This window comes from Podarcis gaigeae, assembly GCF_964106915.1.
Source record: "Podarcis gaigeae genome assembly, chromosome: 6".
NCBI classification, from domain to species: domain Eukaryota; kingdom Metazoa; phylum Chordata; class Lepidosauria; order Squamata; family Lacertidae; genus Podarcis; species Podarcis gaigeae.
In genome coordinates, this window is record NC_139682.1 from 21,838,472 (window position 1) to 21,851,668 (window position 13,197).

Here is a 13,197-nt window from a genome sequence, read left to right on the forward strand (position 1 = left end):
ACCTGGTCTGAACAAAGACCTTGGATTCTTATCTCATTATACATGACAAAGCCATTTTTCACCTTTTCACCCCTTGCTTTTTCCTGTAAGACCTATTGCAGTCGTTAAGAGTCGTCAACAGGCTCATCACAGCTATCTGCCAATCACCCATTCCCACCACCCTTCTGAGTAATACCCCTCCCCACCTTCGCACTATATAGAAGGGTCTGGAAACTTCTGTTTCAGTGTATCTGAAGAAGTGTGCATGCACACGAAAGCTCATACCAAGAACTGACTTAGTTGGTCTTTAAGGTGCTACTGGAAGGAATTTTTTTTTTGTATCATCATCATCATTATTATTACATCCCACCCTTCACTCAAAGATGGTGTACTCAAGGCGGTGTACATTTGGTTTCTCTTCTGCATTCTGTCCCTCATTAACAACAACTCCATGTGAAGTAACTAGTGGGAGACTCAAAAGTACTTTTCAGCTTTACTTGTGAAAAATATTACTAGGCTGACAACTCAAGGCGGACAGCCAGCTTTTGAACCCACAGACTCCACATGCACTATTCTCAGTGAACAACATGCCCTCTTCTGACCTGCTTATTCTGCCTGAGGAAACTTCTGGACTCAGCTGAATAGGATTTTGTGTTATGATTGGGCTTTCTTCCACAATTCCCCATATTCAGATAGCCAGAAATAAGACTCCTTGTGCCTATTTCAAGAAGGCTCTCTCTCTCTCTCTCTCTCTCTCTGTGTGTGTGTGTGTGTGTGTGTGTGTGTGATGATGGAAAACAAATCTCCAGTGGCCTGTTTCACACAACACGATAAACCAAACTCTGGTTTACTGGGACCACACAAACATGCAGCTTGCTGGAGAGGAGCTCACAGCTTCTTTACTCCTCCTTAGCCTATTATTACTCCCACACTGCAGACCTTAAGTTGTTCTTGGACACTAGTTCCCATCAGCCTCAGCTGTCATCGCCAATAACCAAGGATGATGGGAGTTGTAGTCCAGCAACATTGAAAAAGATGCAGGCTGCTCATTCCTGGTCCAGCATGTTCTACCAGGATCATCTAGAGCAGGTGTTGGGAAACCTTTGACCTTCCAGATGAACTGCAACTACCATCAGCCCCAGCAATCATGACTGATGGGCAGGGTTGATGGGAGATGTATTCAGCAACATCTGGAGGGCCAAAGGCTTCCCATGTCAAATCTACTGCAAGCTTTCAGAAGAAACTATGATCACACAAAAACTTCTTTGCAGTCTTTTTCAAGAATCTCATGCGATGCTTACAGTTCAGCTAATAAATCATAACGCACCCCCCCCTTTTTTTGTCAAAGGCCATTCGTCTGAAAGTGCATCCCCTCTACTTAATGATACCAGGAACCATAGGATGCTCATTTGCTTTCATGCTTCCAGTCTCTACACCCCCAAATTCAATTGCCTTTGCTTCTGGGCACTTACTGGTTAAAGATATGGTAAGTAATTTTACATAGTACTCACTAACAATAGCTTAATTATCTAGAGGAGGAGAAGGCCATGAAGGTGAGGAAAGGGTGTTCTTTGCAGTCTTTTTCAAGAATCTCATGCGATGCTTACAGTTCAGCTAATAAATCATAAACTCTCCCCCCCTGCCAAACTTCCCCAAAACAGCCCCTCTCAGGAGTTGCTATTTGTATTTCGGGGGAAGCTCGCCTTGGTTCCAATGGAGGCATCCCTTGAGATGCAAACAGCAGCTTCAGTCGGGTTCTGGTTTCCCTTTGGCTGCTATTTACATAATAAAAAGGCATGCACCTTACTTGCATTCACACAAGTGATGGCATATCTAATGTGGCATGCCCTATCCAACTATTTGTGCCCAGGAGGATGGACGTCATCAAAACATCAAACTGTTTATTCCTGCTACAGTCACAGTAAATTATTGTTGGGTCTTCCAGCAGTAAGTTAGCACCAAATTATGTCTGGTCAACTGTAGAAGCACACTGGATGAAGAACACATCTCTGCCACCACTTTCACAACGTCTTCATTCCTTTCCAAAATGTGAGCAGAATATTACCAAATTTCAGGTTTGTTTGTTTGCTTGCTTTTGCAGGAATTGCTTAGCTGTGGGTGGGTGGCATTAGCAAGATCAGCGGCCTGACAACCATTTTGAAAATGGAGCTGAGAAGAAGTGAGAAGGGGCTAATTCCGTCGCTTAGTTCGCTATCCACTTCCTCTCAACTTTGTTTACAAAATGGCAGCCAGGCTACCAATCTCTCAGCTCAAACTACTATGAGGGCAGTGCCTTGGATTTTAAAGTACAACAGACCAGGGGCTATCGTCCAGCAGTTCTTCCCAAATTTGCCCCTGAACTTTGGGAGAATTTCTTCTCGCACCCTGGAAAAAAAGAACAAAACAAAACAAAACCCTGAATGTTTCGCTGTGACGAACATTCAGTGCAGGAGGAGCCTATTCAGCAGCAAAGTGCCATTGTTCATATGTGTCTAATACCAAGGGTACTTTCAGATTGGGGCTTAACATTGTAAATGGTTAGGTGAGATATTGCCAACAGGACCCTGTCAACAGGCTTTGTAAATAGCTAAACAAATAACCCATAATGGATTTCACCTGGAAAGAGTAATTCCAGTTTTTTTGGGGGGGAGGTGGGGTGAGATTCAGGCTGGCATTTTGATGTCGATGACATCATTTGGACACTGCAATAAACTTACATGCATGAGGAGCACCGATGCCACAATAAACACTCTCCTGGAAGCACCCATAGCAGTTTTTCAGTACTACAGAAGAAATTGGGAATTAGGTGTGAACGAAATTTTCAGTTTTTAAGGTTCAGTAAGGTTTGCTCACAAATGTGAGGGCTGACAATGGAAAAGTTAATCCTCGTGTTTGTTGGCAAGCTTCTATATTTATTCTATTCAAAGAACATAATTCCAGCAGAGAACTAACAAGTAATTGCAGTCTCACCCCTGGCTCCTGTCACTCTTCATTTGTTTTCAAGTTTCCAGAGCTTGAGGGTATGAACTAACCAAAGCCTTGTTTAAAAAGAGATGGAAAACAGGAATTTACCAATTATTGCAAATGAAAATTTTCCAGGTAGATACCCACCAGATATTGCAGAAGAACTTACATCTTCTCACTTACTTTCACCTAAAATGCATATTACACTCATATGCTCATTGGTTACATTTCTATCCTGCTATCAGACTTTGAAACAGCATGGAATTCCAGCACTATAATTTTCTTGACTTCTCTGATTGGATATGAATTATTTGTACAAACATGCTTAGAACAATTTCACTGATGGTTTTCATTCAGGAAGAGGCCTAGACGAAGGAAGGTTGGAAGAAATTGCAACATACTACCTTAGGAGAGATAGAATGCACATTTATAATTTAGTTAAACGGTCAAAGACAAGTAGGGAGGACACCCACCTGTCAAAATCTCCTTTGCAGCTTTACCAGCTTCCCTTTGAAGCAGGCTCTCTCTTTCTTTAAAGAGGATGGGATTTGTAAACCCCAATGCATTGTTCTCCGTTGTACAAAACCATTCACCCAGAAGGCAGGTTTAGCTCTAATGAATTTACAGGAGGGTAGAGGCTTGTTCGGAAAACTTCTTAACAGTTCAACAATGGAACCGATTACTTAGAAGGATTGTGATCCCCCCCCCCCCGAGGTCTTTGGACAGCCACTTTGGAAAGCTTTGCGTTTTCTGTATCACACAGCGAACAGTTGGGCTCTATGATGTCACAGATCATCATGATCTCTAAATCTGTTTCACCCCTCGTGGGCTTCTTCCACAGGCAAGGACGGGTCTGCTTATGAATCTGATGGGAGTTTTGTTTCTGAGTCTGGCTATCAACACTTGGGCCACGAGCATCTTTCAGCTGGGCAGCTTCCCTGACTGGGCCAACATCCATTCAGAAAACACGACCCTGCTGGTGGATGTGCAGAACGTCACTCTAAACTCAATGAGTAAATTATGAACAGAACAACCTTGTTGCGGGAGGAGTGCTCCCCCTTCAAATTTGGGCACTGAATTAGATCCACAGAAAGTACAATAACGCACAGGTGATGGCGTCGTTGATGCCCCTCCTTATACAGGACTGCCATGTTCCTTTTATGTTTGTTTTTATAAATATTCGTGAGTACTCACTGGATAATTATTTTGTGCCTTGGAAGAGTCTCTCCACTTTCATGCCAAAAAACTCCCATCAAGCAGTTCTTAGGTAGGTTTAGACCTTAGTGCTGCATTGAATTCCACCCTCAGAGTGTGAATCCTAGGACACTGTGTGTAAATAAACAGTGACTGTGAACTGCAAGCCCTCTGCAAGTAGCTGCAGTGGATTCTGTGAAAAACTGCCAAGTCAGGAACACTATTAATACACATATTATACCCAATCAGATCATATCCATTATCCAAACGTCATGTCTTGTTAGACCTTGTACAGCCATGATCCTAAAATCTGCCTATAGTGGTCTGTAGCCCAGCTACTCACACAAAATGCCCCTATAGCCAATGGAATATTGGAAGATGCCTTATACTGAGTGAGAATGAGAGAGAGATACATCAGTATAATCTGTCTGCTGCTGTATTGTCTCACAGGCAGCAGCTCCCTGGGGTCTTAGTCAAGGTCTTTCTCAGTCGTAGGTGGAGATGCTGGAGTTTGTATAGGGTACCATTTGCATGCAGTGATAAACCAAAAGAAAGAGATCCCTCAATAAGACATACAAAATATTCAGGTCATGGACCAAAGAACGAATGACAAGAAGAATAAATTAGTAATGAAGTTCACAAATAAGGATACAAAACAATATGAAACTATGTTTCAATGGAATAAATAACCAATGTAAAAGCTGAATATAAGCAGAAGCAATAAACCACCCAGATATCAGTGATAAACAATCCCAAATGCATATGTTGTAGAATACTACATAATCCAAATACTATATAGCAGTAGAACTGCAGGTGAATGATGAAAATTCACTGGGATGAAGGCTGACGTTTTAACCATGGCTATAGCAGATCCTTCCCCGGCACTGTGATCCAAGCTTATAAGCTTGCCTCATTTTAAAGTGGTACATATGTTTAGACCTATCTGTATTCATTCTACAGCTTACAAAAAATGAAGTAAGAACAGTGGGAATGACTACTTCAGAGAAGTATATTGGTGACAACACAGGTGCTAGCCAGTAGGTGCTCTCCATAAGTAGCTTTGCCTATGTTCAGAACTAAACCAAACCAAATATACAAACTTGGCTTTTCAGAGGTCATTCTGGGACAGAAAGACGTGTGTTCACACTGCCCATAGGAGGGCACTTCTATACTGACACCGCTGCTCTTAAATGTTACATCTGTCTTTATCCTGAGTGGGCTTAATCTTTCACTCTAAGGCAGCTCACCATCTAGCAGCCACAAACAAATGGGAAGGGTTGTGACCTACCTCACAGGGTTGTTGTGAGGATGAGTGATATAATGATGGTAGAAGTCTGAAGGGTTGTAGAAGTGATAAATGCAAGTCACTCAGCTGCTGATGCTGACTTGAGAATTGTGGATAAGTGGTGTGAATGTGCACCCTTAGCTGTGTGAAATATGTCTCTCTCTGGTCTTAACTATGCAAACCTTAAAAGTCTAAACTGTGGAGACTGGCATGCCAACAAGAGATGTGCTAATTTAGTGGACATTTCCAGAGGATTATTATTGTTGGGATTTAAGGGGGGGAGGGGTTGATTCTTTGATTTCTTTTTATATAAAACTGATTATTTGGGTACTTTCAATGAAAGTGTTTGTAAATGGACAGTGATTCTAATCACCTCTGTAATGCAAATTCTACCTTTTGACGCTGTGTGTGTGTTTGTAAGAAATGGACTTATTGTTAATGAAATATCACTGCTGAAAGCATGTTTTGAAAGATACGACACTGGAAGTTGCGTTGGGGCTGGGGAGGAGGCTTAAAAGCAAATTCTTGATGTGATGCAGAAGGAAAGATTCAGTGGCTTCGTAATTCTGCTGCCTTGCCTTATTCAGGATCTGTTCCTGGACCACAGCTGGTGAATACAGCCATTAGATCTACATCTCTCTCTCTCCTTCTCTTTAATCACAGTTGCTGCTGCTTTGAAAACCGCATTAAAATTGCATCATGGATACAAGTGTAACCAGAGGTCAAGCCAAAAGCACAAAAAATGCATCATCAACTAAGCATCATCAACTAAGATCACTCTTTGCTGCCCAAGCCTCACTGTTATGAGAATTGAAAATGCAATGCATTTATCAGCCTCTTTCTTGCACTATTAATATCTACACTTCTTAGTCTTAGGGAAAGTGTGGCACTTATGTCTCTCCTGCTGCACATTGTCATGGGTTCGTGAGCATTACAGGAGACAGTACTCAAAAAGAAACTTATCCCAATGGAAAATTTAGGATGTAATCCTATGCAGACTAGGTAAAGGTAAAGGGACCCCTGACCGTTAAGTCCAGTCACGGACAACTCTGGGGTTGCGGTGCTCATCTCGCTTTACTGACCGAGAGAGCTGGCATTTGTCCGCAGACAGCTTCCAGGTCATGTGGCCAGCGTGACTAAGCTGCTTCTGGCGAACCAGAACCTTCCCGCTGGAGCAGTGCCTATTTATCTACTTGCACTTTGACGTGCTTTCGAACTGCTAGGTTGGCAGGAGCAGGGAACAAGCAACGGGAGCTCACCCCGTCACAGGGATTCGAACCGCTGACCTGATCGGCAAGCCCTAGGCTCAGACTACTTGGGCATAAATCATGCTGACCTTCTGAATAAATATGCATGGGATTGAGTAGATAGTTGGCCAAGCCATTGAAACCATTGTATTAAAGTGTATAGTGGCATTGATAGCTTTTAGGGCAACTTTGCAAGGATCCATATCTATTTTGGGTTGCAATGGCAGCAGGCCCATTGGGGGCCTCAGTCTATTTTTAGCCAGCCAGCCTAGGTCCTTACTTAGAACCATATCAGGGGGCAGCACTGCCTGGCAGCTTTCCCCTCCACCTTTGACTCATTGTTTCCCTTTGTAGAAAGCAGCATAGAGAAGGAAGATGGGGACAAAATGAGAAAGAGTTGGCTCTGCCTCTTATTTGTTCTGGCTACACCTGTGGTTTGTGCTCCATGTCTTCCACCCCACTAGCCCCAGTGTCTACCAGATGCCACTATTAGCTTTCTACCTTTGTGTGACCAGCCCTGCCGCTATGCCCTGGGCAGCAGAAATTTAAGCAGGCATAATTTTCCAGGAATAGGGTGTATGATAGGACATAATCCACTTTTTGAATTACAGTGGTACCTCGGGTTACATACGCTTCAGGTTACAGACGCTTCAGGTTACAGACTCTGCTAACCCAGAAATAGTGCTTCAGATTAAGAACTTTGCTTCAGGATGAGAACAGAAATCGTGCTCCAGCGGCGCGGCAGCAGCAGGAGGCCCCATTAGCTAAAGTGGTGCTTCAGGTTAAGAACAGTTTCAGGTTAAGTACGGACCTCCAGAACGAATTAAGTACTTAACCCGAGGTACTACTGTACAGGTATCAGGCTGCAATTAAAAGCACAGGGGCAAGACCAGAAAATCTACAAACTTTCTTTCTGTCTTGTCCTGTCTCCCCCAGGATTCTTGTATGTCCTTCAACAGTGGCCAGTGCCTGCTACTGCTACTTCATTTTAACTCTCAGTTGGGAATATTCTCTTTCTTCCTTTTCTAATGGTTGTTTAGTCATTCCAAACCCTCAATTGCCCAAGCGCCTGGTAATAGTGCACAGCTGCAGAGGCAGATATATCCAGGAAGAGGGTATTGTAAGTAGTATGATTATAGCCCTCCTAAATCTTATACTTTAGTTATTATCAAAATCCAGTAATTGTCATGCAGACAACACAAAGGTATGATTCAACACACAGACATCTCCTGTTTAGCAGATTTAATATATCCGCCCGAATCCTAGGTGATAATTTAAAGCAGTTATAGGGATAAGGCATTTGAGTTGTAATGGAAATGCCAGTTTGCCATTATCATTGTTTTGACCCCTGATTTGTCCACCCACCCCAAATTTTCTGCCACCACCAAGGCCATGCCAATTTTGGTGGTGGGGGGGGGGAGGAAGCACCTTCTCCCCAGCCATCAGATTGATCATTTGATAAGTGAAAAGGGGGGAATAAGGGAATAACCCCTCTTAGGTCTGTCTGAATTAGCTAAAGAGGCAGACATCTTCATGTGTGCATGCAGAAGAAGAAGAAGAGTTTGGATTTGATATCCCGCTTTCTCACTACCCGAAGGAGTCTCAAAGCAGCTAACATTCTCCTTTCCCTTCCTCCCCCACAACAAACACTCTGTGAGGTGAGTGGGGCTGAGAGACTTCAAAGAAGTGTGACTGGCCCAAGGTCACCCAGCAGCTGCATGTGGAGAAGCGGAGACGCGAACCTGGTTCACCAGATTACGAGTCCACTGCTCTTAACCACTACACCACACTGGCAGAAATGCAAAGTGGTCACAACCACAGCCAACATGCATCTCCAGGGGTTGGCCAAGAGGATATGCATCCCTTGGGCCAAGAAAGGTTAGCCCTCCCTGTTTTATAAAGTGCCCGTCAGTGTTCATTAAGCAATTACCCAGATAATTCAGGGCCCTCTGCCACACCACCATGTGCCTATCTACACGTGACATAAGAAAAGCCACCACATAGCCTGCCCCTAGCAGCCCTCTTAGCTCTTCTTGGGGTCTTCTCATCAGAAGAGAAACTCCACAAGCCCCATGCCATAGTTCCAGATGGAGTCAATGCTCTGGCTGCTGTGCAAAGGATCAGGAGCTTCTGCCCTGACTGGGAACAGATTGAGCAGGAACATTATAGTAGCTGTGACTGACATCCATAATGGGAAGACGCAAAGCTTATTTGACAGGCTCCTCTGCTTTTTGTAAAGCCTCCCAGCTGGATCCTCTTTTGCAAAGGTTCTCAAAGCAAAGGATGCAGCGGCAAACAGAGCTAGATGATGAGGATGTCTGTATATTGCCCAGATGAGCTTCTGTTGTTCCAGTTTGGCAGAGAATATTAAAGCAAGTAGTCACACCCGAGAAGCTTTTTAAGGAGGCTGCACTACCAGAACTTGGATGGTAGTGCCCTGTTAAGATGTTTGTGAATGCCCCTGGAACAGAGAGTGAAGTACAATGAGATAGTGATTTGTTAAAATGTACTATCTTTAGGCTCCTGTTCAGATAGAACCTTGAATGGTTGGAAACCTGTCGATCTGGCTGGGTGCTGATGGCTCCTTCACACATTAATCTGTACCCAGAATGAATGTCTAACAGCTGCATTGGATTTGCACAATACAGTGGTACCTCGGGTTAAAGATGCTTCAGGTTACAGACTCCGCTATCCCAGAAATATTTCCTCGGGTTAAGAACTTTGCTTCAGGATGAGAACACAAATTATGCAGCGGCAACGCGGCGGCAGCAGAAGGCCCCATTAGCTAAAGTGGTACCTCAGGTTAAGAACAGTTTCAGGTTAAGAACGGACCTCCAGAACGAAATAAGTTCTTAACCTGAGGTACCACTGTGGTTCCTCATTTGGTCTATGCCAGTTGTCTGCCCACCAGTTGGTTTAAGGGGGGAAAGTATAACCCGTTTAGGCTTGCCAGTCTTGAGGATGCTGAATTGGTGCATCTGATACATGATAAATTATTTCCCCAGAAGTTCCTTTGCAGGTCTTCTCTCTAAATTCTGCCCTTTATAGCTTTGGCCATATTCAACCGGCAGCGCTGCAGTGGAATAACAACATCTGGCCACAGGGAGCCAGAGTTGCTTCACACAGATGGAAATTAAACTCTTGGCAACAAATGTTTCATTCACATGCATTAGCCTTTCCAGAAAATCAGGATTTTGTGTTAAATCACCAAGGGCTTGTGCAAAGAATGGTAGAAGGATTTTAAAAGATCCACGCTTTCCCCCTCTGCCTTTTTGTGAAGGGCCCCATGGGGGTTCCTGATTAACATCTACAATTCCCCCCCCCCAATAGTCTTCTGTGCAAACTTTTCCATTAGTCATCAGCCAGAGAGGGTGAATAAATGAGTTCATTGGAAGAAAGGGCACAGGCACTGAATAAATCTACTGCAAGTCACATTTATCATACACAACTAATACCTTTTCGGGAAATGGTCTAGGTAAACGTTAATCTCAATAAAGGATAGAACCTGGATCCAATGGTAGGGTATGGGGGGGGCGGGAATGTTCCACAACCAGCAGTGATTGACTATATCACAAGCTTGACTTGTGGTGTACTTAGCTGACAGGTAACAACCAGGGATCGATAAATCTCCATTTCACCCCCCCCCCCCATTTTTTGACTCTGAACTTAGTTTCACATCATTTCAGTTTTTTTCTTTTTAAAAAGTCTGCACAAAAAAATGCCTTTTCATATTTCTTGTTCCTCATTTGCATTTTTTTGTATGCAGTTTGAATATATGCCATTTTGTACACTATTTTCATATATATATATATATATATATATATATATATAATCACACTTCTTGACTGGAGAACCGCATCGCAGCATTTGGAGAAGTGTGAATTTCAAAGCATAGCTGTGCTTTGGTTCACAAAGTGCAAATTAGGATTGTTAGAACTTCTGAATATGACTAATTCACCCCGAACTAAAATGCTTTAGAACCCAGTGGTCTTGATCCAGAGATGCTTGAGCACCTACTGCTGATTTCCCAAGAGTTGCTCCTCTCCCCCAAGAGAGGCTGCCTGAGGACAGCTGCACCCTTTATGCATCAAACTCAGTGGTGTGTTTGACACAGAAAGCACATAAAGTGAAGATGACACATAAAGGCCAGAGAACCCTGGCAGCAGTATCCAAGGGCAGGATGGCAAGTACGGAGCTTTTTCGGTGGAATATTGGAAGACAGCTGCTTTATATCAAGCTAAGCTAAGCTAATTAATGCATCTAGCTCAGTATTGTCCACATTGAAGGACAGCAGCTCTGCTGGGTTATTTTCCAGCCCTACTTAGAGATCTCTATGTGGGCCATATGTCCTCCTGCAAGGGACAGTTTACTGTTTGAAGGGTTCTTAGCAGTGGCGTAGCGTGGGGGATGCAGGGGGGGCCGGCTGCACCAGGCACAACATCTGGGGGTTAGGGTTAGGGGGCGCACATCCACGGGTTAGCGGGTGCAAATTACTTGCCTTGCCCCGGGTGCTGACAACCCACGCTACGCCACTGGTTCTTAGTCCAAGTTGAGTGTAAAGAACCATCCAAACGGAGAGCAGGGATCCATCAAGAGTTTCAATCCACAAGCTTAACATGAGTCAACAGGGAGATTGTTAGGGGCTGGGCAGAGGAGGAATGGAAGGCTGACCCTTCCAGAGAAGAGGAAGACAGTTCAGAATTACAACAGGGATTTGAGGGAGGTCACAGCTCAGAGGCAGCTGAGGGGAAAAGTTGGGAAATAATGGGAGAGGGGGAAGAGGAAGAGGAAGCCCCGGGGATGCCGACAGCTGATGGACACTGTGTCTTTAGAAAGCATTCCAGACTTCCTCCCAGAACCCAGCAAGCCTTGAAAGTAGGAGAGCAAAGAGCTGAAAGGCAGAGGGTGCTTGTCAGTAGGGATGATGCATGAGGGAGTGGCAGAGATAGAGGGGGTGGAGATTCACTTGGGACAATGTCATTATCAAAGAGGCTGTGTTCCAAAGACTCTCTCTGTGAATATTGAATAAAAAGTGGATGGTAAGAAACATTCCTTGTCTTTGTACTTTCCTGGGCAACCGGCCGTGGGAGTTGCTGGCATCCACCTGACAGTGATGCAGCAGCAAAAAAACACTCATGCTATTCTAGGCTGCATCAGCAGAAATATAGGGTCCCAATCAAGGGAAGTCATAGTACCACTCTATTCTACCTTGGTCAGACCACACCTGGAATACTGTGTCCAGTTCCGGGCACCACAATTTAAGAAGGATATTGACAAGCTGGAACGTGTGTGCAGAGGAGGGCAACCCAGATCATCAAGGGTCTGGAAACAAGCCTTATGAGTAATGGTTGAAGGAGCTGGGTATGGTTATCCTGGAAAAAGGAGACTGAGAGGAGATATGATAGCCACCTTCAAATATATCAAAATGCATATTTCTATCAGCAATGTAGGGTAAGCGGTGAAAGAAGTAGGATCTTAGGATTGGGGCGAGCTGTGTGGGGATGGAGAGGGAGGAATTTTGGGTAAGCTGTGAGTGCATGGAGATTGGTAACAGGTTCGGGGGTTAGCAGGTAGATGGGAGTGGAGTGTTGAAGGAGCTGTAAGGGGTTGGGTAAGATGTAAATGGTGGGGGTTGGTTGGTAAGGGAGATGGGGCAAGCAGCTGCAACCCCTATTTATATATTATAGTTACGAATTTGCATACATTTTAATCAGCACATGCACATTTTAAGCAAACCCATGCCCTCTTATTTTGGTGCTTCTTCTTCTTCTCCACCTCTACCACATTCTCCTCCTCCATCACTGCCTTTTCTTCCTCTATTGCATAAGCGGTCACCCTAGAGATGTCAGGAATTGAACTTGGCACTGTCTGCATGCTGGGCACGTGCTCTCTCACTGGGCTGAAGCCCTTTCCTCACCTTTATAGAGGAGGGATCAAGTAGAACAAAATAAGTATCTGTCTCGCATACATACACTAGCCTTTAAAAATCCATCTAGCCTCATGGTTTGTGCAACATCCTGTAGCAATATGGTCCCTAGCTTAAAGATGCATTGTTTTGAACCAGCTGTTTCAGTGAATGATCCATGCAGGCTGGTTTTATACACCTTGGCTTGGTGGATATTTAACCCTTTTTCACTCTGTTGAAGATTTTCATATTCTATTGGAAATCCACCAGGAATTGCTTATATGCTTTTTTAGAAAGAGAAATCATATCAATTCATTTTGCTCTTTTGAAACCGTCCTTGATGCATCTTTTTGTCTGTGGGGATGTTTAGCAGCCTGGTTTTGTGAGACTTCCATCTCCTAATGGAGAGCTGCTGGGTTTCAAGTCTAACCCGAAGTCAAATACTTGGACCTGCAAACCTTATTCCCTTATCCAAAGGTGTTGGGCACTGGCTGCTCTTGCCCAGTAATGATGAGCTAGAAATATTCTGAATGTGTTCAGAATTACTTTCTTCATTGCTATCACTGTTTCAGGAGCTGACATTTAAAACACTTCCTGGGGCTCAGCCGTGTCAAGTTCTGCCT

General features: G+C 44.0%; 1 protein-coding gene across 4 annotated transcripts in view; it reads left to right on the top strand.

Annotated features, from left to right (window-relative positions):
- The window catches only part of SLC13A3 (solute carrier family 13 member 3), a 44,262-nt gene extending 38,206 nt beyond the window's left edge, over positions 1 to 6,056 (top strand). For 3 of the 4 annotated variants that reach the window (XM_083746235.1, XM_083746237.1, XM_083746236.1), the window contains exons 12-13: positions 1,328 to 1,465; positions 3,785 to 6,056. In XM_083746235.1, coding sequence (XP_083602361.1) covers positions 1,328 to 1,465; positions 3,785 to 3,967 — 321 coding nt within the window. In that variant the 3' untranslated portion in view covers positions 3,968 to 6,056. The remainder of the gene's footprint in view (positions 1 to 1,327; positions 1,466 to 3,784) is intronic. The other variant, XR_014566079.1, reaches the window with a different exon arrangement.
- Positions 6,057 to 13,197: the final 7,141 nt, after the last annotated feature.